Here is a 25,710-nt window from a genome sequence, read left to right on the forward strand (position 1 = left end):
CTGAATATTTATGTTTCATAAACACGGCGTGCTGGGCAAAAGACAGGATAAGCTGAGCCATGCTGGTCCGGTTTGAGATCCACCCACTGTCTCTTCTGGAGAGTGTGAGTCGGGAATGCGGGGAATGAGAGCTGTGTGAGCACTGATTGGTTGCCTCCTTGTAAAATGTATGTTTCTAAGATCAGGAACAGACTTCGGAAAACAACTCTGTCTCTGTTGTCAAAGCTGTCACAAAGGTGACCGACTATAAGAGGGTTCCAACAACCATGTCACTTAGGGAAATGTCAAAGACCATCAGCTGTTTAAAGTATAATAGCTTCAAACGCCATGGATAAACAAAAAAGATGGGGGAAAACCAGTAAGGAAGATAATAATTTATTGAATATCTCTCCCAACATCTTCTCAGCCCTATTCCAAGATCTTTAGGATAAAATAATATTTTTATAATATTGTTTCCCTTCTGTGTTTTCCCATTTTCCTTCTCCTAATCAAGCAGGCCACAGATTCTCTCTACATTTTTTGCCTTCGAGGAAGTTTTTGCAAATTTCTTGAATTGTGTTTCTGAAAGTTCAAGTCTACTAAGAAGAATAGGGTTTGAGGATGGGAAGATTTCCCACCAGAGTAGTGAGAGTCCCATGGGCTGAGGAGAGGAAAGAGAGCTCAGTGGGTCTTTGAGGCTTGCAATCAGCTCAGCAGCAATCAGTCATGAATTTGGTTGCATCTCAGAGGACTGGCCATGTGACAAACCACAGGATCTATCTCACTTGAAGGTATAAACCTCAGCCTTGCTACGTATGCCACATGTGACAAAGAGCAGTGGTTCTGAGGGGACCACAGAGCTGAGGCGATGGGCAGCTCAGTGACAGGTAGTATGGACAGATGACCAATGATGGAAGTCCTGTCCAAGTCTGTGGGTCTTTAGCAAAACTCGGTGTGTTTTATTATTAACCTGCAAGAATCTAAAATAAATAAAACACTCAGTAGGAAAGAAAGCAGGGATGTAACTGAGGTGGAGAGTTCTAACATCCCAGAGGAATGGAGCCCTGCAATTCAAATGTATTGATCCCAAAAGAAAAAAGAAATGTCATCTTGCAACCCAAGTGTGTAGACTGACTGATACTCAATACACGTGTCTCCAACAGGTCACCATTGTCACCGAAATGCCTTGACCTCTGGAAGCCCTGATAAGTAAAAGAAGGAGTGACAGTCTTAAGAGTCAGAATTTGAGACTTGTTTCTTCCACGCCCAGAATGTGACACTTGGGGAAAATCATTTAGTTTCTTTGAACTTTCTTTTACTGTATGTAACATGGGCATGAGTTCCTCAGGACATAGTGAAAATTGAATGAAGTATTTAGCGACTATTAGTACTTAGCAAAATGCCAAGGAAATACTTAGGAAATAGAAAAACAGATGCATAAAGTGTTATCATGAAAACTGCCTGCTTACAGAAGCTGTCCACATGCTCTAACTGATTATCACCACCCTGATGTTCTCCTACAGCACCTGGCTCCCCTACTCCCCATCCCTCACGTCAGATCTCACTGGTGCCAGGATACAGTCCAAAGCACAGACTCCCTGACACTTCCACTTACCCATTGTAATCGGTCAGGAGGAAGGTATTGTCACTGCCATTCTCAAGTGCATAGGAGATCGGTGTGCCGTAGTTGTTGACGTCAGAGGATTTCATCCAGAAGGCGCAGGTGACAGCACGGAGGGATGGAAGCACGCCATCTAGGATGACGTAACCATAGATACCGGAAACTTCAAAATCCAGGTTAAATCTCGTAGACTGTTCTGCAACAAATAAGAAAAGTGTGCAGACCATGGCAGTTGCAAAACACATTTCAGTTGTCTAAAGTAAGCAGTAGGTGCATGGTACAATTGTTGAAGAAGCCATTTCAGGAAATATGATGATCTGAGAAGCAGCTTAAAAAGCTAAAAATATGTTATTTACAAAATTTAAAACATGTTGTTTTTAAAAAATAAAATAGTCGGTGACTATCTAAGATAGGAAAATACTCAGTAATGAAAGGAAGCAGAGAAACGTGGTAGTGGAAGGCGAGGTGGGACTGGAGAGTCATTAAAGATGAAAGACACGAAATATGTCCGGATGCTACTGAGAACGACCCGTAGAGAGGATTAACTGACTCGGGAGAGAAGGAGCGGTAAAATGAACTGAAGGGCACCATTCTGTCCCTACTTTCTCACTTTCAATGATCTAGATGAGATCGTTGAAAGTGAGAATAAGGTACACACAAAAAGAAACCACTACCCTTTTCACCTGATAATGCCATTTATCAGGGCTGTGGCTTGTTCCTATTTCACGACCAATTCAGCTCTGCCCCAACCTTGCATACTTCACTCACTAAGAAAGTCCTACAGTTACAAGACCCCAGTGCTGAGAAAGCAGCTGAGCATTGATTCTCAAACATGTCCGTGGCCTGTGACCTCTTCAATCAAATGGCTTATCCGAGTGTCCCTTCTAAGCATGCAGAATGTGAAGAGTCCTGCCAAATGCAGTTTTCTCCCTTCCCTGGTACACCTCCGAGTTTCCATTTCCTCATTTGTGCTATTGCAGATAAGATTACCTAGTTTATTGGGTGGCTCTGAAGATTAAGCAAGTATAAAAGGCTCACTGTAGTGTTGGGTATGTAGGCAGTGCTTGTTTCAGGTAAAAACTGATTTAGTTAATACTACATACATACATACCTGTTTCACACCTGCTGCCTGAAAATCCCGGCTGACACTTACAGCTGTATGAGTTTAACTTATCCACACAGGTGGCCTGGTTTCTACACGGGTTAGACTGACATTCGTTGATGTTCAGCTCACAGAGTGGCCCTGTGAAGCCGGCTGCACATTGGCACCTGAAAGAAAACAAAATGTAACAATCAGAACAGCTGCAGGAGGGCCTGAGAGGATGTCTCCCATTTAGAACTTGCCTCAAAGGACTGCAGAAACCGAAATGCTGAAACCTACTTCCCAGATCAAAGCATTGCTTTAACTGTTATTTACATTTTTTATTGCTGTTCTATTACAATTGTCCCAATTTTTCCCTGTTGCTCTCCCCTGCCTTTTTAAAATTCATCTAATTAAACCTATTTAACACCACATTTATTTGAAATGTTGTGGTAGCAAAAATAGAGTACAAGGTAGTTCTGGTCAAGGGGAAGTATTCACATATTGGGAGTTTCTCTCCCCATAGAAGTGCTAGGAAAAAAATAAGCCAAAACAAACAAACAAGCAAAATATAACCAAAGACACTGAAATAGAGAACAGGCTGACAGGGACCAGAGCGGGGAGGGGAGGGAATTTCAGGAGAGAAGGGGAAGAGTTTCCAGGAACAAGTATAAAAGATACATGGACAGAAACAACGGGCGGGGAGGACTGGGGGGTCTGGGATGAGAGTAAAAGGCAGAAAACTCTACTTGAACAACAATTAAAATAGAAAAGAGAAGCCCATATGCTATTCTGAAGGCTTTACTTATATTAACCAATTCTTATAACAATGTTTGTAACGATCATCGTTCTATTTTACAGATGAGTAAACTGTGGCTGAGAGAGGCTAATTTGCCAAAGCCCCTGTTACCAACAGGTGGAGTAGGATTCTGAACACAGTCTAGTGCCTTCTTCTGAGTCACTACACCATACAATGGCTGTTGTGCAGAACAAACCACTTACACCCATCAGGATGGAAACTACCTCTGCTCATGTCAGGTACGGACAAGGATGCTGTGAGATGGGAAAGCTCATATTGGAAGTAGAACGCAATTTGACAATGTCAAGGGAAGCCGAGGGTCTGCATCCCCAGAGCCCTGTCTATTCGTTTCTAGTTGCATACACAGTCTAGGAGACGATGATGGCACAGGTGCACAAAAGCACATGGAACAAACGTTCACAGCCCTATGTTCTGAATGTTTGCAGGGAGGAGACTGGCAGAATAAACCACGGTATAATCATGCAATGGAATACTAATCGGCAGTTGAAATGAGCAAACCAAAGCCAACTGTATCAATCTTGATAATACATAATGGTGATTGAAAAAAAACTCACAAGAGGATTTAAAGTCTTCTACCATTTATGTCACATGTGAAACAATGCTATATACTGTCTGTGGAGTCTTACATGTAGTAAAATATAAACTCTGAATGAGGAAGATATGCACTAACTTTAGGGCAGTGGTAACCACTGGGGAAGAAGAAACACTCGTGTTTGTGTGGGGGGGCGTGTACTGGAGGGACTCCAAATCTACACTGAGAACGTATTCTTTAAAACAGAAGATGTGAATCAAATATACCAAATGTTAAGGTCGGATAATCACTGCAATGAGTGCATGACTTTTATGATTCTTTGTAATTTTCTGTATTTCTAAAATATTTGCCAACTTAAAGGACTTGTCAGATAAGTGGCAGTTAATATGGTAACTAGTTTATTATTCATATGCGACCTCTTTGATATTGGCCTAAAGGTGACTATTATGAATAAATGATGTTTGGGGGTTTAAAAGAAGGCATCAGTTCGAACTGGGGGGATCCTTACTGAGTTCTCTGCGTTGGATGATGTCTGTATTGGCTAGAATTTCCCTTTACCCTCTTTTGTTTGGTATTGTCGGTAGCAATCCAATCACCGTGTCTAGGAAATAGGTTCACTTAGGAGAGTTGCCTTCACCTCTCCCCCAGTTAGGGTTCAGACAAAGTTGGTATTCATCAGTTGTTTAGGACCCTGGGGAGAACTCAGAATCCTGCTGTTCAATTCTAAGTTTCTCATTGTCTGTGGTAGGTGTTGTATGTGGAAGATGTAAAAAGCCTATGGGAAGATGATGCTATGCAGATAAGACCATGTCCACCTCGAGACTGAAAGTCTCACTGGCAGAACTGGCTCCCCCTTTCTCTGGAGAGCGCCCTGGCTCTTTGTTGAACGTCGTAATGGAAATGGGCTGAACCCGAAGAGGACTGGGAAATGTTGCAACTGGGATAGACTTTGTTTGCTTTTTTAGAAAAGATTTTGTTTATTGTATTTTTAGAGAGAGTGGAAAGGATAGAGAAAGAGAGGGAGAGAAACATCAATGTGTGGTTGCCTCTTGTACACCCTGCAACTGGGGACCCAGACTGCACCCCAGGCATGTGCCCTAACTAGAAATTGAACTGGCGACCCTTTGGTTCACAGGCTGGAGCTCAATCCACCAAGCCACACCAGACGGGGTTACTTTTTTGCTTTTATCTTATAGCACCAGTGGCATGTTGGGGACAATAAAGTTTCCTGATATTTCATGAACAAGACTGGTCTGCTTTTGTGCTGCAGAAGCCACAGATCCTGCAAGGGCAAGGGGACGGGAAAGGGCAGACTTGACACTGAGAAGAACAGCACTGGTTTTCAAACTGTATTCTATGGGCACCCTAAGGGCTGCCTCTGGAAGACAAAGTCTTTCCCTCCCACAAATGTTACTATTTTCAACCAAGTAACAAAAGCTTGGCCTTTATTATTCTGTTTGTTTACATTCATACCAGATTGCTTTTGAATCAAGGATTACCTAAATGAAAAAAACACTGTTTGAAAACCACAGACACAGAATGTAGACCAGCACAGGTACAATGTCATTGCACCGTTCCTTCTAAATTTATCTAGTGTGGAAATCCCGGCTAAAACATAAAACACTTGAAAATGAGTCTTGTCTAGTGCTTCCGCATTGGCTTGTTGTATAAGTGTTTCATCGTTCATGCCTTCCCAGGACACTGGCCCTCCATAGCCACGGGTTCCACATCTGCAGATTCAAACAACCGTGGATCAAAAATATTCTTTAAAAAAAGTTATGTTGTGGCTGATGTAAACAGCATCATTAGGCATTTGATGGTTGCTGGTTGGGTCTGTACTGCACATGTACAGACTTTTTTCATGTCATCATCCCCTAAACAATACAGCATAACGACTATGTACACAGCACTTATATCGTAATAGGCATTGTAAGTACTCTAGAGACCGTTTAAAGTATATGGGAGGATGTGAGTAGGTTATATGCAAATACGAGGCCATTTTATAGAAGGGATTTGAGCATTCATGAATCTGGGTATCTGCAGGGGTCCAGGAACCAGTTCCCCTGGATACAGACATGACTGCATAGAACAGCAGTTCCCAAAGAGGGCTGTGCACCACCACCATCAAGGAATTTAAGTCACGCAGTCTGCCTACTTTAAAATGACAGATTCTACACCAGACTTAGTGAGTCAGAACCTCAGGCAGTGGGGAGTCTCTGCCGTGGCCTACTTTGGGGCTAGAATTTGGGAATGGCTGACCTGGGACTCAAAATAATTCTCCATCAAGACTACAGAATCACTGAAGAGTTCCGTAAATAAAAAGAGTGCAAAGAACCACACCTGGTCATTTACCTGAAGCCATTGACTCCATCTTTACAGGCAGCTCCGTTTTTGCACGGTTGACTGAGACACTCGTCCACGTTTCTTTCACACCGGGTACCCAAAAATCCAGGGGGGCATTTGCACAAGAACCTCCCAACCTGATCTTCACAGACTGCGTTATTTAAGCAGGGGCTTGACTGGCATTCATCGACTTCTGTTTCACAGTGCAGACCTGGGCGTGGATGAGGACGAGAGAGAGCCCACATGGTGATCCCTTCGGAGAACCGCGATCCGAGTGCTGGCTTCCTGCAGGATTCCGCTTGGCCGTGGAGGCCGAGACTGGCCTACCAAACTGGCGTGAGCTCCATTCTTTAATGAGCTCTGGCTTCTGTGAGTCATTTTTGGATGGCTTTTTTGATAAGCTATTCTTTCTACCTAATGTGTTTCTGAAACTACCATTAGTTAATGGTTATCTAATTGAGATAATGTTAAAAAATAAAATTACAATTTACTTCAAAATTTTCCTCTGTTTCTTTGATCCTGACTTTTTTCTTCACTGTCCATTTTCTTTTTTGGACTTGCTCTTTATCAATTATATATATGTGTGTATATATATATATATATACACATATATATATAACCATATTATTTAGCATCCATTTGCCATATAATCTTCTATGATTTATCCCTAGTTCCTTCTTGAATGTCTGTTTTACCATATAAACTCCTGTCTTCTCTCTCTCCATCTCTCTGTCTTTCTTTACAGATATACAATGCACACACAAAAATACTATTTTTTCTTAACTGTTTAGAAGTAAATTGCAAACGTGGTGCCCTTTTACCTCTCAATACCTTGGGAGAGGGCCCTCAGAAACAAGAACATTAACATAGATAACATTAGTACAGGTAACAATCCGTGGTGGTTTCTAGGACTTTGAGGCAATGCAGGGAGAATGGAAACAACCCACCTATGTAACCTTTCACACATGCGCAGTGATAACCAGCCAAGCCGTCAGTGCAGACTCCTTTATTCAAACAGGGACTGGAGCTACACTCATTTATATTTTCTTCACACAGCTGACCTGCAAGGAATCATGCAGCGTGTGGGCTGGAGGAATTTAAGACGAATACTATGCAAGCAAGTTGTTCGGGTATAAAGCAGCACAATTGGAAATCATGGCTAACCGGTTTAAAAATTCTTCTCTCTTTGCCAAATACATTGAAATAAAATGGTTTCTTCTATTCTGTGAACTGCAAGATTTTCTAGAAAGAAATGTGATAGTTTCAACATGCAATGGAAAATGACAACCATGAATATCTAGCCAATTTTAGTTAAGAAGAGAAGTGTGATTCTGGGTTAATTTTTTATCATATTGTTTGTTTGCTAGCTGTTCACCCCTTTTTTGAGTTTATTCCTTCAGTCTTTAAGTGAGGTCATATAGCACATGTCTTTCTCTGTCTGACTTACCTCAGCACAACGCCCCCAACTTTCACCCACGTTGTTGCAAATGACAAGATTTCTTTTTCTTATGGCTGAATAATACCTGTGTCCATAGCCATCACATTTAATTTATTCATCCATCCCTTAATATACACTCGGGTTGTTTCCACAGCTTTGGCTGTGGAAATCATGCTGCATTGAACACTATGTCTCTCTGACATAGTTACTCCATTTCCTTTGGGTACCCGAAAATGGGGTTATTGAAACATGTGGTATTTCTATTTTTAATTTTTTGAGGACTCTCTGTACTGTTTTCTACGGTGGCTGTACCTATTTTCCCACCACCAGTGCACGAAAGTTCTCTTTTCTCCACATCCTCACCAACACTGTGACCTGTCTTGGCAATAGCCATTCTGACAGGTGTGAAGGGATATGTCATTGAGGTTTTGATTTTCAGCAATAAAACTGCAATGGCTGCCAGGTTAGTACTACACAAACAAGAAGCTTCCCCCTTACCTGTGTAACCAGACGGACACTCACAAATGAATTCCCCTACCCGGTCTTTACAAACGCCGTTGTGGAGGCACGGCAGTGCGCTGCATTCGTCAATGTCGGTTTCACACTTTAAGCCTAAAATGCAAACCAAACTCTGAAGGACAATCCGAGAGAGGGATTACGAGAAACAGAGTCATAAGCATTAAAAGGTAATTATCCCAATAATCTGAATGTGTGGGGAATGGTGGTGGTAAAAAAACCCAATATTCATTAAGTACTACCATGTGATAAGTATTTAATAAAGATGCTGCCGCTTTCTAAACAGATTTAAGATTTCCTTATAAGGATACGTAAAAGGTAGGAAAATATCCTCAGCTGGAAGTGTGTGTGGTGGGGGAAGGAAGGAGGGACACCCAGAAGCATAAAATGGAGCTAGAAATTTGGTTGATTTCAAAGTGAAAAACATAGCCAAATATCCTTGCTCCCAAGGTCACTTGGCTGAGGGTGGGGAGTGGGGCTAAATTCTGCCAGATCTCAACTCACCAGCCAGGTGCCCTAGGGTGGGACTGCATCTTCCTAGGGGGTGCACATAGGCTATCTATGGGCCAGCTCTGCTGGAAACCCTGTTCTTTTCTATACCGCAGGGTCTCAAAGTGTGGCCCCTGGGTCAACAGCATCAGCACCACCTGGGACTTGGTAGAAATTCACATTCTCCGACCTTTCCCCGCCCTACTGAATTACGAGTTCCGGGGCGGTGGTCCAACAATCTGCTTTATCAACCCTCCAGATGACTCTGGTGCACCTCAACATTTGAGAACCACTGTCCTACATTATGCCCGTTCTCAACCACTACTCATCCATAAAATGCTAGAACAAGAGCCATTATTTCTTATGGAGTGTCAGGGTTGTTTTTTTTTTTTTAACCAAAGTTAAAACACATGCCCATGAGCAAGCTATAGTGAGTAGAATACCAATATTCTTGTCAGCCTTGGGCTGTATTTTGTTTCCCAACTTGCCTTTTGCTTATTTGGTTATGAATTCTTTAAATATTTTTTTCTCAAAAACACTCTATGTTGGTTGCACAGAATTCAGAAAAATGCAAATACTTAATTTCTAGAAGAAAACAGGAAATTATTGTGGATAAATTACAATTTCAAGATGAAGTTTATTTCTCCTCAAAAATTATGTTTCAGAACTGAGTGAGAATGGGAACCAAACTGCAAAAAAAATGTAATTCCTACATAATCAAGTCCAAAGTCATATTATTTCTCTAATTAAATCTTCCGGAAACATAGAAGCAAAGCAACAAACCATAGCTATTCACAAGAACGTCCACTAGTGTGAAACAGAGGAGGGAAACTGGAGTTTCTTTAAAAATGTGTATGCTGGACAATCTGTTCTATGTTGACTGTCAGGTGTGTAATTTGTGTTAGAATGAAACCTTGGACTTGACCTCTGGAACTGTATTCCAATTTAAATTGTAAGGTATGATGTGACTTTTTCATCAAAAAGATAATTCTTTATTCTTCTTCCAAACATGCAAAGAAAACTGTCATTTTTAAGATGTGTATACCCTTTTCACCTATTGGTTTATCTTGTTCAACCAAATTTTTGCGCATCGATACAGCCTAATGTATGTCACAGGGTTTGTTTTTATTTTAATGTTCCAAAGTTGGATTCTGCAAGTCATAATGATTTCATAGGAAAAACACTTTAATATTGGCATTTCTCTACGTTACCTGTATATCCAGGTGGGCAGAGGCACACGTAACCACGCCCAAGTTGTTGGCAGGTGCCACTGTTGTGGCAGGGGTTTAAGAAGCATTCGTGGAAAACCTGCCAGTGACAGAAAAGAAATCTGTCAGACAAAACACTCTTATTCACTTCAAAGGACTCTTGACCAGGGACTAACGAGGTTTCACCAGGACATCACTGGTTTCTGTTTTCAGGTGAGTTCACTCAAGCTAAAGGGACTGCTACCTGCACATGTGTTGGTGCCTGACACAGACGACGCGTCTTATTGAGTGATGTTCTGGTTAAACCAAGCACCGTTTCTAAAAGCTGGTTGCACGTTAGCATCCCCTGAGGTGTTTTAAAAGTACACTAATAACAGAGCCCCACCCCAGACCAGCTAAATCAGGATCTCTTGGGGTGAGATCTGTGTGCACCATTGTTTTAAAAAGATGACCAGTAGATTCTAATATGTCTCCAGGGTTGATAGTTACAGCTCTAGGAATCCTTACAAAATCTGTATCCACTAGGCTTAGTTTCAAATATGACTTATGAAGCCCTTAGAAATCAGTATGTTTAGATGAGGCTGTAGGAAGTTGAAATAAGAAATTAAACCTCCTTATCCTCCTTAAAAATACTTGAAGAAACTTATGATGACATTGGGCAGGGTAAATTCAGAGTAATGGCTGAATTAATTTTGTTATGTTCATGAGTGATGCTTCTTAATTATTTTAAACCTTAATTATTTTTTTTAAAAATCCAGTAAACCATTTTTTTGGCAGACAAAATAATTTAAAATAATTTTCATGGAAATTGAGTAATGCTTCCCACCAATCAGAAAAGGCTTTTGGCTAATCCAAATGCCCTTATGCAAATGATGGGCTAGGTTTATGGTAAATTAATTATTAGTGAATCAAAAGGCTCCCCATAACCAGCCCTGGCCAGGCAGTTCAGTTGGTTAGAGTGTCATCCCCCTATGCCAAGGTTGCTGGCTTGATCTCCGGTCAGGGCACATACAAGAAGTAACTGGCAACTACAGACTGGTGGTTTTCTCTCCCCGGCCCTCCCTCCTTTCCTGTCTCTATTTTTAAAACAATCAATAGTAAAGTCTCCCTATATGTACATATTCTCTATGCCAGAAATTGCTTGGAGAAAAATTCCATTTTTGGTACTTAGAACTCTGATGCGGAAGTTTTGGAAAGTTCTTATTAGAAGTCACAAGTAAATACAATTATTCGTTGATAATATTTATGAGTCTTGGTCACTTAAAGTTTCAACTCTGACAAGCTTCCTCTGGGTGGCACGCACACCAGCAAGTTGTCTTCTAAACATTCCACTGGAGAAAACCTCATACCCAGAAAATGGACTTGCCTGGCTGCCGACTTCATACTTCGTGTGCCCAGGAGAAGTCTGGGGCACTATACTCTCCTCTGCTGCGGAGAAGGATGAACCAAAGCCTAATAAAACCAATGGGAAAACATCAGAGAAACACATTGTGTAGTAGATATTGCCAATACGCAGATTCTATTGAAATACTATGGTCAAGATTCTGGTTGTCAGAGGAGGCAAAGCCACACATATTTCGTTTCAGTAATATTAAAAAAGAGAACAGAGATGGATGGGATACATCATTAAATTCTAGACTCTTAGCAATTGGAAGTTACCGAGTCCAACATTCCCAAATTAAGAATCTTTGAGTCACCGTCATCAAGAAGACATCAAAAGGACCATTTAATAAGTCTAGACACCCAAGTCCACTGACATGTTAAAATTCAGAATTGAAGCTACCACAGAGATGAGCTAACATCTCCAACACAGGGCTGTGGAGGTATAAAAGATATCGTCTTACTGGAGCAATCTGTGATGGACGTGGCACCAGTGAAGGTTGTAGTTCCGTAGAAGGGACAAGCCAAGCAGAAGGACTTCCCTGCATCGGGCTGGTAGTAGTCTTGAGGACAAGGGTGACAGGGCTTTAACCCAGACCGAGAGAACTCTCCTAGTGGACAAGGTACTGCAAGGGTGGAAACAAACCATTTGTGCATTGAAGTAACACGACCCACATGTGAAGAAATGCAATAAGCTTTGGTTGTAAGAAAGCCACTGAATTGCTAATAAAGTCTCTTGAGCATATTTAATACCCAGACCATTTTATCATCCAGATAAATGTTTTGTCTTTCCTTGTTGTCTTTTGCAACAGACATAATCTTAATGAAAATTCAAACTGGCCATATAATATTGTATTCTGATTTTTCTACTTCACATTATATCATTAGCATTTCCCAAACCATTCCCCAAATTATTAAATAACATGGTTTTGAATAAATGAAAATTATCACATCCCTTTCACAGACCATACCTGACCTAATGTCTTCTCCTATTGGACATTTAAGTTGACCCTATTTGTTTGCTATTATAAATAATGCTGACATGAAATTTTCTACATAAATTTCATATATAGCTTTGATTACTTCCCTGGAATAACAGTTGAATTTGAGGTAGTTAGATCTAATGTCATGAAAAATTTAAAGCTGTTAATATATAATGCCAAATCATTAAAAAAAGTTAGTTCCAACTTACAGTCCTATCAGCAGTGTATGAAAATGCCCTTACTGCATGCTTATCAGCATTGATTACGATTATTAATTTTTTCTGATTTGAAGGTGAAAAAATTGTACTGTTATTTTAATTTGCATTTTGATGTTAAATGGATTTGCTTTTTATTTTATTTAAAATTTTTTTTTAAGAATTATTTTTAGAGAGAGGGGAAGGGAGGGAGAAAGAAAGGGAGAGAAACATTGATCAGTTGCCTCTTGCGTGCCCCCAACTAGGAACCTAGCCTGTAACCCAGGCACGTGCCCTGACTGGGAATTGAACCAATAACCTTTCAGCTTGTGGGCACAATGCCTGACCCACTGGGCCACACCAGTCAAGGCTGAAGCTGCTTTTAAAAAAATGTCTATCAGAAATTTTTACTTCTCCTATATATTTGACATTTGTGTGAAGCTCTTTTATTTTTAAACCTTTTAATGTCATTTTGTAGTAGACATGACCTTGTATACAACATTGAAGAAAAGTTTGAATATTGTTAACTAAATCTGAAATTCCTGCCAATAATTGGTAGAATATTAACTAAATAGGATAATAGCCTCAAACATCGCATGAGCCTAGTGTTTCTTCCCTACAGCTTGCTTGCATTCAGCAGACAGACAATGGTAGACCCCCATAAACTAATCCCGTGGACTGGGTTTTACACTGTGACCCACACACGCACTCTGGTGGACTGTGCTCTTACATGTGTGAACTGGTAACATTTGTGTGGGCCCTTAAACCATTATAAACAGAAAACTACTACAATTAAGACCTGTCTGCATAAATTTAAGTAGAGAAGGTAGAACATAGAACTGCTGGTACTTAGGATATCAACTTGCTTATCATTTAGGTTTGGGATTCTTGGTTGTAATACAGGTTAACACAACAGAAATAATTGGCAATGGGGCTGCAGCAGAGATGCACCTGAGGACCAAGGGAGCCACTGAGCAACACATCTCTTTTTTGTCAGTCTGACAATAAACATCACACAAACAAGAGTGGTTGAGGCAGTCACAAGACAGATCAAAGGTCTTAATCAGAAAAAGCCAGCAGAATCTCTTGCCTAAGAGTCATTTATACACCCCACTGACAAAAAGGAGTCAAACTGAGTGATCATAGAAAATGCAAACATGAATGCCTATTAGAAGAAAATATTTCTTGTGGCTATATTCATTACATTCATGAAAACTTTTAAACTATAAGTATCTTTTTTCACCAAGAGTAAATTAATCTATTGTTTGTCGCTAAATCTCAAAGTACTAAAAAGGGCTTTGCATAAACATAATATAAACTTCTTGAGTTTAAAATTTGGTTTTCTGAATCTCAAGTTTCCAAAAATGATTACCTATATGGAAAAGGTACCTTCTAAACAGCTAATTAAAGTAGTTAATTGAAAGTAGAAATCTTCCATGGTAAAAAATATAAATTCTGTCAATAAAATGTTATGATAGATTAAACTGTTTTTTTACATATCATTGTGTTGAGCTTATCTCATCCTATAAAAAAGGACTATTGGCCTTAATAACTAACAGAATGTCAAAAATCATATAAGATATAATAATAATAATAAAACCTTAAGATTAAAAGTCAATAAGCAGTTGTCATCTCAAAATAGTGAACATATTGTGATGTCTGTGCTTTACTTTTGAGCATAGAAAGTGTAAAATAAATTTTAATGTGAAAATTAGTTTAAATTACATTATCAGAAATATACTTTCCAAGAGTGGATAATCAGCATTTAATATATTATTTATATATGCAGCAAACATATATGTATATATAAATGTGTATATGTATACATGTAAAATATGCATATAAACACATATGTAAAAACACTAGTACATAATACTGTATTAAACACCTATGTGCACATGCAAATACACATATGTGTACATATATATATATATATGCAGTTTGTAATGGACCAAAGCCACAAGAAAAGAAAGGGGAAAGTTTCATTTTGAATCTTGGCCAAAGAAACTGGTTTCTGAGTCAAGGAAATAGAATGAAATCGGCCTCACCTCTTTTACTGAAGAGGCAGAAAGAAAATTCTAAGTATGCCAAAAGTGACATTAAAATAGAGTTATATAAAAATAAAGCAATGAAATGATCAGGGTAAAATGTAACCCAAATCTCTGTTCCCTGATAGTGTTCGGGACAATACATAGAGTCCTGAAGCCCAGTAGATTTTTGCCTTTTAAATGGGTTTCCCAGGACAGGGTTAGAGGTCAAAGACTCTCATTCCGAGTCTCCTTCTAACTTCGTGTCCCAGGGGATCTGGGTGAGAAGTGCCGCCCTCCTGCTCCTTCTCCGATGGGACCACATGGAAACAACACTATCACCAAAACGATCGTATGTAAGGGGCTTGCTCTTCAGCTAAAAATCATACAAAATTTTTAAAAATCACACTTTTGATCTGTAATCGCAGACCCAACAATATTTAGTAGCCTAAGAAGTGATAAACTCTATAAGAAAGCAATAAAAGATGAAGTGTATAAAGCATATAATACTACTTTAACATCGTCCTATACTTAAATATAATCGCTATATTGATGAAAGTTATTTTAAGTTCATCATGCTAAAGAGTGTAAAAAGTAGTATCTTAGAAAAAATAAGGTAAACTGTACCACACGCCCATAAAAATAAAACAGAAAGAAAACAAAGAAAAAAGAAACAAAGAGAGAGGGAGAGAAAGGGTCAGAGAGAAAGAGGGAGAGACACAGAGTGACAAAAGAAAAGAAAGTAAAAAGAAAGAAAAGAGTGTAAGAAAACCTGAGAAAAAATGTGTAAGGAACCATCTTGAAGCTCAAATTCAAGTTTAAAGTAAAACAGTGCCATCCAGCCGCACAGGAAAGAGTGTTGGTCCTGTTACTTCAGTTCTCACTCAGGACAAACAGAATGTGGTTACCCTTGTGCTATGAATATTAGGAGAAATAGGTCAGTTACCAGAAGTTTGGAGACTTTCTGGAAATTGTAATCACTGCATTGCAGTAACTTGGTATTAGACAAACCCCAAGGCCTACTTGGAAAGCTAAAGAAAAAAAAAAAACTGTCAAATGCAAACTTGCTTTACTGTAAAAATCCTAGTTGCTTCTGTGGCTGGAGAAAGGGAGTGAGAGAGAGAAAATTCTTTTACTGCCGACTTTCCCCCCAAATTAGTTTGTATGCTGAAAAAATAAAATTCTCTACTAGATCTATTTCAACCATAATGTGGAGCCTTGTTTGACTTTTCAAAAACAAAAATCCAGAGCTGGTATTACACAGCAGACATGGTTTATGAGGGACAATTAGGGCCTAGTTAAGTTCTCAGCTCACCAGTGAAACATTAGGTTGATGAACACTACTCGTCCAAGTCCTCAGGTCTAACAGACTTTCATCTGCTGTGATCCTACCAGACTAAGATAATTTTAACAGATGGAACACATAAAAACCAATAGTATATTTTCCCTGTAGCTCTCAACTTACAAGAACTACATTTCCCAAGATGCAGTGCTGGATACTTCTCCCTGCCAACTACCACCCTCAAAGGCCCTAAGGAGTTGTTTTCTAGGAAGGTCAGTTTCTAACCCAATGCAGACGTCCATAGGACTGGCATGCAATGAGGGTGGAAGGGGTGTGTGCGAGTGTGTGTACCCCGAGAGAAACTGAGTGTACTGAGAGGACGGGTTTTTAATCTTTAGATTGCCATGGACCTTAGGTTTTGAAATAAGGATATAGGGAATGAGAATACACAATTTTTTTTCAAAAAGTCATCTTGCAACCAGGCATGCTTGTTTTGTTGCGTGATGCAGCAGAGCGAGGTCAACTACTTTTTGTTTTTAATCCAGTTCCACTGATTTTGCGAAGTAGTTGCCACTTTTAGAATTTCTGGCAATAGGCTGACCTTAACGTCATTCCCACTTTTCACTTAAGTATTGGCTGGCGGAATAAAAGGAAACACTCTATAAACAGATAGTTATTTATATTCACTGCATACAGTAGACATAGGGTTTTGCTGAAAATATTCCACCTCTCCATGCTTAGAACCTAGTGGGTTTGAAGGAATATCAGTGTACAGGGCTTTGATAACCTCCACAAGCAGAAATGTCCACGGCTCCTCTTTTCACCGTTGAAGTATTGGTTGGACATGGGAGGCAGCTCCGGGCACCGAAGTCGGGCTGATAACTGCCCAGTGGACATGATTCACAAGTCTCAAGCCCATTTGTTGAGTAGGTGCCTTGTTTACAAAGAGCTAAAACAGAAAAATGCAATATGGTTAACAATGATGACATTAAGCTGTACAAAAACCAGTACTATGTAGAATAGGGTTTTCTACATTTTAGTTTATTTAGAGCAGAACGAAGGACATGGACTCCCAGCACATACATTGTATTTTAGTCTTCCTCGTACTTCTGCATACCGGCAAGTTTTCAATCCATTTCCAGTTACTTCTGTGATTACCCAGTGCAGTGCTTGACCCAAAGAAAGTGTCAGTAAATAGTTTTTCAGTGAAGTTAGAAAACTGCATCTGAGAAAGTCACTGTCCTGAGAGCAGGTTAGCACGGTGGAACCAGTTCTTGAACCAGTTCTCAGCTTGAGTGACAGAAACGAAACCCCAAACGGGGGTAGAGCCTCACACCCAAGCTGGAACCTTTGTCGTTCTAATCACAAACTGGCCCTCCTACCTTTCCCCACCCACAGACACGATCTATGGACAGTTAGATAACTTTGAGGCTCTGAGGTACTGGAGGGCTGAAGGGGTAGAAAGTAAGAATAGCCCCAGCACCAGGCCTAGAGTGGTTAATTAAGCAACTTTCTCATTTTTTAAAAGATATTATTTATTTACTTTTGGAGAGTGGGGAAAGGGGAGAAAGAGAGGGAGAGAAACATCGGTGTGTGGTTGCCTCTTGCACACCCCATATTTGGGGCCCGGCCTGCAACCCAGGCACATGCCCTGACTGAGAATCGAACTGGCAACCCTTTGGTTCGCAGCCCACGCTCAATCCACTGAGCTACACCAGCCAGGGCATAATTAAGTAACTTTATAAAACTCATCACAATGGTTCTGTAGTGGAGGACTCAGGCCAGAGTCCCGTGTCCCCCAACCCCCCAACCCCACCGACTCCAGGTGAGCTTTGCTTCCCTCTTGCCCCGGTCCTCCACAGGACTCTTGCTTTCAGGATTTCAGGACGCTAACCTACTTAGGGCACTTCCAACCACCCGGCTCTGTTCCTGAGTTTGTATTTGCCAATGTGTGTCCGCAGCTGCATTTGCAACAACAGTGAGGAGGCTGGATTTTGAAATTCCTTCCTTGAGGTCTGTCTTACTAGAATTTCAATTGTGAAAGAAAATGTTTCCTTCAAAAATGTTCATTGAGAATAACAGTGAAACATTTTGAAAATATTGAGTATTTTCTTTAGTAGCAAAGAATACATGCATGTTGTAGCTGTAGTTATGAATTTCCAGGTAATTAGAGAGTCGATCTCACCAGGTCGAATACCGTTCTAACAAAAAAGCAACCTAATGATGGCTAAGTGTTAGGAAAGTCCTTCCCCCCAATTAAAGTGAGATTTTCAATGAAAAAATCCAGCTAGCTGATGAATGCGGTTTGGAATTATGGACAGTGGAGTTTGACTTAGAGCAAGAGAACGGTCCAAATGGAAAGAAAAGAACTTCTTTCAAGCATGGGAAAACATTCGGGGGATATTTTATAATTGAAAGAAAGAAAAAACAGACGAAGGCAGTGGCTTTTGATCATGCTCTTATTTGGTCTTATTTGCCATTTAGATTCTGTAACTGGAGGCGCAGCTGGGGCTCCTTGTGTAGGACGTGCGGCCCTACCTTTGCACTCAGAGCGGTCTCTCGAATGGAGGTCCTCAGTGTAAGTCCCAGCTGGACAGCGTTTGCACTTCAGCTGCCCTTCTTCATCTTGGTAAGACCCCATCAAACAGCTTTCACAGCCAAAACGCTCCAGAGAATAATGGGTTCCCAAAGGGCACTTGACTGAAGAGAAAACAAACAGGAGACGCTGACCACAGTAAACAGCAGCAACGGCACCCTCAGCTTCTTGGCCCCTAAAGCAGGAGAAAGTAATACAGCTGCTTCTGGGCATTCCTGTTTACGGGTTTATGGGTTACATTGTCTGCCGGAGGTTCACTCACAGGGTAAACCTTCCAGAAATGCCAACCTAGGAACCAACAGTAGATTTGTTTTTTTGAGAAAACGCAAATTCTCGTTTACCAAGCCTAGGGCTTACACAATGGGGGCTTTACAGTGTGTGTGAAAGCTTGGGAAACACACAGCTAATGAAGAAAAGCTAACATACTGCTGAACAAAATGATAAAGCTATGAACGTTTAGGTTAATAAAGCTATGAACGTTTAGCTTAGACTTTTGAGACAGAATAGCACACAAGAAGAGCAAAATGTAGGTTTCACTTCCATATCCCATTATAGTTGTGAAATAACTCTGCTCATCTCATTTAACCCAATATGCGTATATACACAAATATGTATATGTGTATACACACACATATTTTTAATCTTCACCTGAGGGTAGATTTATTGATTTCTAAAGAGAGAGGAAGAAAGGGAGAGAGAGAGAAACATTTTCTCTCTCCCAAGGGACATATGTGCCCTCTGTACGTACCCTGACTGAGAACTGAACCTGCAACCTTCTGCTGTACAGGATGACGCTCCAACCAACCCAGCCACCTGACCAGGGCTGCAGCAACTATATTTGATTGCAGGGTGAAGTCTTACCACACATACGCCCTCTGAGCACTGAGCCTGGTCTGCAGAAGAGTAAAGCCTTTTCTGTTTCTAATGAGTTGCTATCGGCTACAAGAATTTCCGAGGCAAGCTGAAAGGAATACAGGGGCTCCTTGTCAAGGGTCCTTTTCAACTGATTTGTGATAGTTTCCAAGGTGTTAATGAGCCGTTGCTGGTTTTTCAATTCAATGGTATCATTTCTTTCATCAGGTAAAGGCACACTAGCTGAGATAAAAAAACAAACAAACAAAAAAAACAAGACAAAATAAAACGTAACATATTCAGGAAGCCATTTATAGTTAGTTTTGACCTAAAAGAAATGACATAGTAAAAATATTCCAGGAAAAACAAACTCAAACTTGAGCACTACTTACTAAGAAACTAGTACATGGGGAACAGTAAGAACAATATAATTTGTTTTGATCCTTCAGCGGGCTCTGAATCACTTTTTCGCAGCGTTCTTCATTACGGCACATTCAATTCCCGTGTGTTCTGGCTTTTAAAAAACGTGCCTTAGTTCACCATGCCAAGGCGAGAACAAAGCAGGGTGCCTGCTGCTGTCAAAACAACATCTGTGCCTGTTGCTCTCAGAACACCACCCTAACACACATCTGTGATGTTAAATTGCAAAAAAAAAAAATCACGAGACTTAGGCGACCGTGCTCTCTCTGCCTCATTTTCAGTTCCAGGGGTGTTTCCTAACGATTACAAACAAGCATTTGAAAAAAAGGTCTGAGACCAAGAATTTCACATAATGTTTACTCTTTCACATAGATGGTTTGTCCTTACCTGTGATGTTAAAAATTAACTTAATTTTGTGGTCAGTTAATGGGGCACTTCTTTTAATCCGTGAAGACCTGGCTTTGCCGGCACCCGTGGGGGTTTCTTGCACAGAGTCCAAGAAGTCATCGTAAGAGTAATCTAGCCGATTAGCTGCCCCCCAACCACCTGGCCCTGGGCATTTGGGGCAGAGAAAAAAGATTCTACAGTTACGTCTTAATCAGCACGTAGCTTCAAAGGTTAAGCCAGTTGTCCAAGCACCCTTGACCCCTGCTTAAGTTACCCATATGCACCATTTACAGAATTTCACGTAAACCCTCATATTACAACTTTTAGGCATTTTGTATTACATTTAGATGACCAATAATTTCATTAAAAGAAAGAAAAATATTTCGAGCTACATAGGCATTTAAACTATCCTTCTTTAACTGAACGGTTAATCAGCTTTAGAGATCAACGGGTGGTAACAGCAGAATTTTGATCAGTTCCTATTTCCCTTCAGGGTTTGTGCCATTAAAAAAAATCAGCTTTACAAACATAATACACATAAACAGACATCCTTTTAAGAAGATTATTCAAGATATCTGCATAGTTTCTGAAGGCAGCATATATTTAAATATGTATATCTATATCTATATTTACTTATTTACATTGAAGGCAACAAGGTTAAGTGAGGGCATCTAAGATTTTTTAGATGCCCTCATTATCATTATGATCAACTACATGGATTCAGATTGTGGCTTCTTGACTTAGTTTTCTTAGTTTTTATTATTGTGATGAGTTTTGCCTAACAGTTTAAAATAATTGATTACATACCCCCATTTTTTTCCTCTTCTATTTTTTCATTTTCTAAAAATTTAATTATTGTTCAAGTACAGTCTTCTGCCTTTTACGACCATCCCAACCCACCCCCCCCCAGTGCTCCCTCTCTCCCTCCCATTTCCACCCCCCTTAGTTGTTGTCCATGTGTCCTTTATACCTGTTCCTGTAAATCCTTCCCCTTTTCCCCTGAAACTCCCTCCCCTCTCCCCTCTGGTCACTGTCCCCCTGTTCTCTATTTCAGATACCCCAAATTTAATATACCCATAAAGATCACTAAGTACAGTATCAAATTATCCGAAAATAACTCGATGAAAAAAGTTAATAAAAGTTCATCTGCCTAGTTTGCCTTATTCTTCTGAAATTATGTTCTAATTTTGCAGATTAGTCTCGCAAACTACCAACCCTGAATAATTGAATTACCAATTGCAAAGCCATTTTCATAGTCGTAATTATACTCAAGGCAATATTTTTTGGTCAAGTCTTCCAGTCTGCAGTCAATGTCATCAGCATCATTACAAAATGATGGGACCTGCAAATGAAAAATGCAGAGAACAAAAAGCAACTCGCATCTCTGAGAGCCTTGGACTTCACATCTCCCTCAGTAGGAGGGCGGGGTGGTTGGAGCTCTGTTTGTTCTTGAAAAGACTCCTGACCCTCTTCCCTCCCTTCCCTCCCTCCTCTCACTCCCTGTGAACCACTACAATTATTCCCAGGCCTCCTCTCTGTTTATGTCACTTATCACAAAAAACCCAGGCCTCCTGGGATAGCTCTAATCTCTGAATGCTTAGCCACGTGTCTCTTCAGATCCTTTTTCTCTGACCCTGTCTCCCACCAGCTCCCAAGTCTTGAAAATGCTCCTCTGTGCCCTCTGAAAATCACAGTCAGTAATCAGAACACCTCCTACTATTTTTTGTATCTCCTTTTTTTGTTTCCTTCACCTGTGTGTGCTCTCAATGAAACTTGACTTTCCAGTTTTAGCTTTTCTCTTTTTTTTACTTTCTAATTAAATGTATTGGGGTGACATTAATTAATAAAATTATATAGGTTTCAGTTGTGCAATTCTATAATGCCATTTCTGTTTTCTTAAGTGGAGGTCGAGGGATGTCCATCTCACTCTTCACTGCTGTTTTCAGAACTCGCATCGTCTCGTGTCTCACAGTTTTGAAATGCAGTCAAGCGGAGCACACACTGCCCCACCTGTGGCTGCCATCTGCAACCTTTCCCCAGTCTGAGTCTCCCCACCCCCATACCAAGAACGTTTAGTAACTGCCCCTGTTCTAATTCTAAGTGATTTCTTTGTCCACCCAGCTAATCCTTTCATCTCCTTGGCTTCGCACTGTCTCTTGTCTTCCAGCTTCACTTTGTCACTCAGTCTCGTGGTCAAAACCTCAGACCTCATCACCAGTAACTGCACCCTCTTCTCCTCTCAGGAATCCATCAAGTCTTGATCGCATCAGACTTTATAACCCACTGACCCTACCACCTCTTCATCGGCACTCAGCTGCTGATGTCTTCACTTTGCCAATCACCAATCTTAGATTCCATGGTCCATCCCCATGAATCACACTCCTCAATGTGTTCGTCTACAGAACCCTCCTCTAGCTAAATGTTAAATTAATAGCGCTTCTTTCTCCACACTTGCACCCATGTGGCCAATTATAACTTGAGAGAAACACAACCCTGCTTATTGGCAATCCTTCAACATTTCTTTAGTATATTCATTTCCATTCTAGAAAATTATTTTATAATTCCTATATACCATCTTTTCTTAAACTTCCAACTTCTCCTCCCCAGCTTTACTCTAGGCTGATGACTCTACTCTAATAGCTCAATTAGGTGGGTTTTCACTGATAAAACAGAAGTCAGAAATGATCCCTTTTCACACACTTCCACCGTCACGTGGACCCACTCCTGCCTCTGTGTTCCTGTACCCCTGGCCTCCTTGACTGCTCTTTCCCTTCAGTCTAATCAAATGGACTGTGACCTCTCAGTCTACTTTCAGAATCAATCCCAAGTCTAAATACCTACTCCATTAGGGTAAAATATGCAGAGAATACTTTTGTGGCCTTCGAGATGCTCAACACAGTTAAGTATATTGCTTTGCTTTTCTGTAACCATTGAAAGAGTCCTAAACAAAAATGCATGAAAAAGAAATCCCTTAAATGTTCACTGATTTCATCATAAAAGAAATAATAGTCTACAATGGCATTTTTGTCATACTTTAAATGACAAAGCAGACATTCTCAAACCACATGGATGCTAAGCATCTCTGACTTTTTGACTCAGAGTGTTTAAATTTTTTTTAACTTTTTAATACAGACTTACTTATAATTCACTCCAGAAGTCCAAAACCTATGGATGGTTCTAAGTACTAGGAACAAGTCTGGATCACAAAGAGGAGGGAAATCATTAGGACAAGCAGTTTTTGTTGCAGGTGACCCAGAGAGGCGCTGAAAAGCCCGACAGCATCCTTCCAAACAGGACAAACAGCGAAGGGGCAGTAGTGGCCTACCATTTTCCCCAGGGTCGTCTCAAATGCTTCTGAAAACTTTTTCAACAGCTCCGTGTCATCACAACGAGTTGCTTTATATAGCATCTCAAAAGACTTGAACCCGTGATTTGCAAAACGTTTTACTAGAAAATGTTGGAAAAAAAGAGCTTTAGTTGTTTAGTGTTTTCAAAAGAGAGATTTAACTGTCCATGGAATAATTGTAACGTAGCATTTTAACTCCAATAGGATTTGTTGGACTGTAATGAAAATAAAAGGTGACAGTACAGGAAATTTTTAGGCATCAATCAATCATAGGAAACAAAGTAGAAGCCAAATGAGCACTGGACCCAGTTACTGGGTGATGAATTGGCTTTGGTAAGTTATTCCTTATCTTCTAATCATTTAGGAAAATAAGAAATAAAATTGTTTTCATTATATTCCTAGAAAAATAATGGCTGGATAAATATATTTCATATTTATTTAAATTTATAAATATATATTTATATTATATTTTCAACCATAGACAGTTAAACTTCTCTATTATGTGAAATTATACTTCTTGAACATGTAATTTCACAAAGACAAATTTGTCGTAGACGAAATTAGGTTCAGCAAGATGTCTCAAAGTACTCAGAGGTCAGGCCTGCTAATAGCACAGCCATTAAATTCCTACCATCTGACATTCCATGATAGAGGCAGGTGATATTGCTCCTACTTACTTCCCAACTTTGGAAAAAAAAATAGCTCGGTTAAGTGGGCTTTACTCTTTTTCTATGACATTGGCATTAAAACTCCATCTATGGTACTGGATCAATCATTCATTCCAGATAATATTATTTACACTAGACAAAGATATTGGGTTATTTTTATAACACACATTTAAGATTACAAAATAATTCTAAACCTAAACCAGATCTAAGAATATATGAGTACCCTCATTCCATCACATGTATTGGTTCTTACTTTAAAAGTTATCTCTTCTGTAGTCTATGAGATTATACTTTAAGTTCAAGTTTAGAAGTCGGAAACAACATGATGACAAGTTTCATCAGATATCTCTGGTAAATAATAATGAGAGGGTCTGGGTGGTTTTGCCCAAAACCAGATCTCGGCCGGCAGCAACCCAGCCAATAACAAGGTTCTGTGGGGTAATATCTGAAATGGAGGAATGAACATTTCTCTGCAAATGTTTCAAATTCATGGCACTGTTTTCTACTCACCAAACCTAATCCCTACAATTAAGGCAAAATTTTTACATGTTTAGGAATGTACACACATGGGCAGACAAACACACACACTGAAAAAGCCCAGAAAAAAGTTACAGCTTACTAGCACAGTCTGGCCATTCGGTGGAATAAGGCGGCTTCCAGACGCCATCCTCATAAGCACAGTAATACTTCTCCATAGAGCCTTCTGTGAAATCGTAGCCCTCCAAGCAACTTAACGTGCAGTTCACTCCGGCACCGTCCTGAGTGCATATCAAGTTTCCATTCAACGGCGTAAAGGGAACCCCACAGGGAGAACCTGTGTTAAAAATGTATTTTTCATAGACAGTGGTATGAGAAAGTAAATTAAACTTTAGGAGTCTAAACTGAAGTATAAAAAGAGTTCCTCCTGTCCACCACATTCCTAGAATAACTTCCATCATACATCCTTAGCATGGGGCTGGCTTTTCAAGCCCTAAGTGGGCAGAGTTGAAAGCTGTACCTGTGTATAATTAGTGGTTGTGCATGTCTGATGAAAAGCTGAATGTGTCTCTGATTTGGGGTTGCTATTTCTGGCATTCTTTATCAAAATGAAAACCAGAGACGTAGTAAATGCATTTTCAGAATACCTCTCCTCAAGCATTCCAAATAAGACCATGACACTACTTTGTACCTTTAGAGAAAATGTTAATAAAACGTTAAAGACCGCCTTGGAAGATAACATCTTTATTTATGACGGAGTCAAGTAATAATAGTTGGAAACCTAAATAAAATCTGTCAGTACTCTAACTTTACAAATCTGCTGCTCAAAGCCCACTTTGTTTCACAAGAGCAGTTCCACATATCAAATGTCCACTGGATTTTTGGAGACTTAGGAAGAGAATACCTTTTACGACAATGTGGATGTCACACGTTCTGTTATTGCCTGAGGGGTCAGTGGCTGTATACCGCACCACAGTCTCCCCTTGGGGAAAAAGGTCTCCTGGCGTATGACTTCTTGTGATGACCAATTCGGCCCCTGGGAAGGAAAGAGGAGATCCAATCTGGGGGTTA

General features: G+C 40.1%; 1 protein-coding gene across 1 annotated transcript in view; it reads right to left on the reverse strand.

The window, feature by feature from the left end:
- Window positions 1–25,710, reverse strand: part of SVEP1 (sushi, von Willebrand factor type A, EGF and pentraxin domain containing 1) — a 163,960-nt gene that overhangs the window by 63,338 nt on the left and 74,912 nt on the right. The window contains exons 11-26 of the mRNA XM_037035776.1: window positions 25,544–25,675; window positions 24,782–24,976; window positions 23,474–23,595; window positions 21,382–21,490; window positions 20,149–20,313; window positions 19,351–19,584; window positions 18,432–18,593; window positions 16,681–16,842; window positions 11,872–12,033; window positions 11,394–11,479; window positions 10,031–10,127; window positions 8,313–8,426; window positions 7,324–7,437; window positions 6,386–6,587; window positions 2,712–2,869; window positions 1,595–1,796 (exon numbers count right to left, since the gene is read on the reverse strand). Of these exons, the coding sequence (XP_036891671.1) occupies window positions 1,595–1,796; window positions 2,712–2,869; window positions 6,386–6,587; window positions 7,324–7,437; window positions 8,313–8,426; window positions 10,031–10,127; window positions 11,394–11,479; window positions 11,872–12,033; window positions 16,681–16,842; window positions 18,432–18,593; window positions 19,351–19,584; window positions 20,149–20,313; window positions 21,382–21,490; window positions 23,474–23,595; window positions 24,782–24,976; window positions 25,544–25,675 (2,416 nt within the window). The remainder of the gene's footprint in view (window positions 1–1,594; window positions 1,797–2,711; window positions 2,870–6,385; window positions 6,588–7,323; window positions 7,438–8,312; window positions 8,427–10,030; window positions 10,128–11,393; window positions 11,480–11,871; window positions 12,034–16,680; window positions 16,843–18,431; window positions 18,594–19,350; window positions 19,585–20,148; window positions 20,314–21,381; window positions 21,491–23,473; window positions 23,596–24,781; window positions 24,977–25,543; window positions 25,676–25,710) is intronic.

This window comes from Sturnira hondurensis, unplaced genomic scaffold, assembly GCF_014824575.4.
Source record: "Sturnira hondurensis isolate 20B ecotype Veracruz unplaced genomic scaffold, ASM1482457v3 Scaffold0022566, whole genome shotgun sequence".
Lineage (NCBI taxonomy): Eukaryota > Metazoa > Chordata > Mammalia > Chiroptera > Phyllostomidae > Sturnira > Sturnira hondurensis.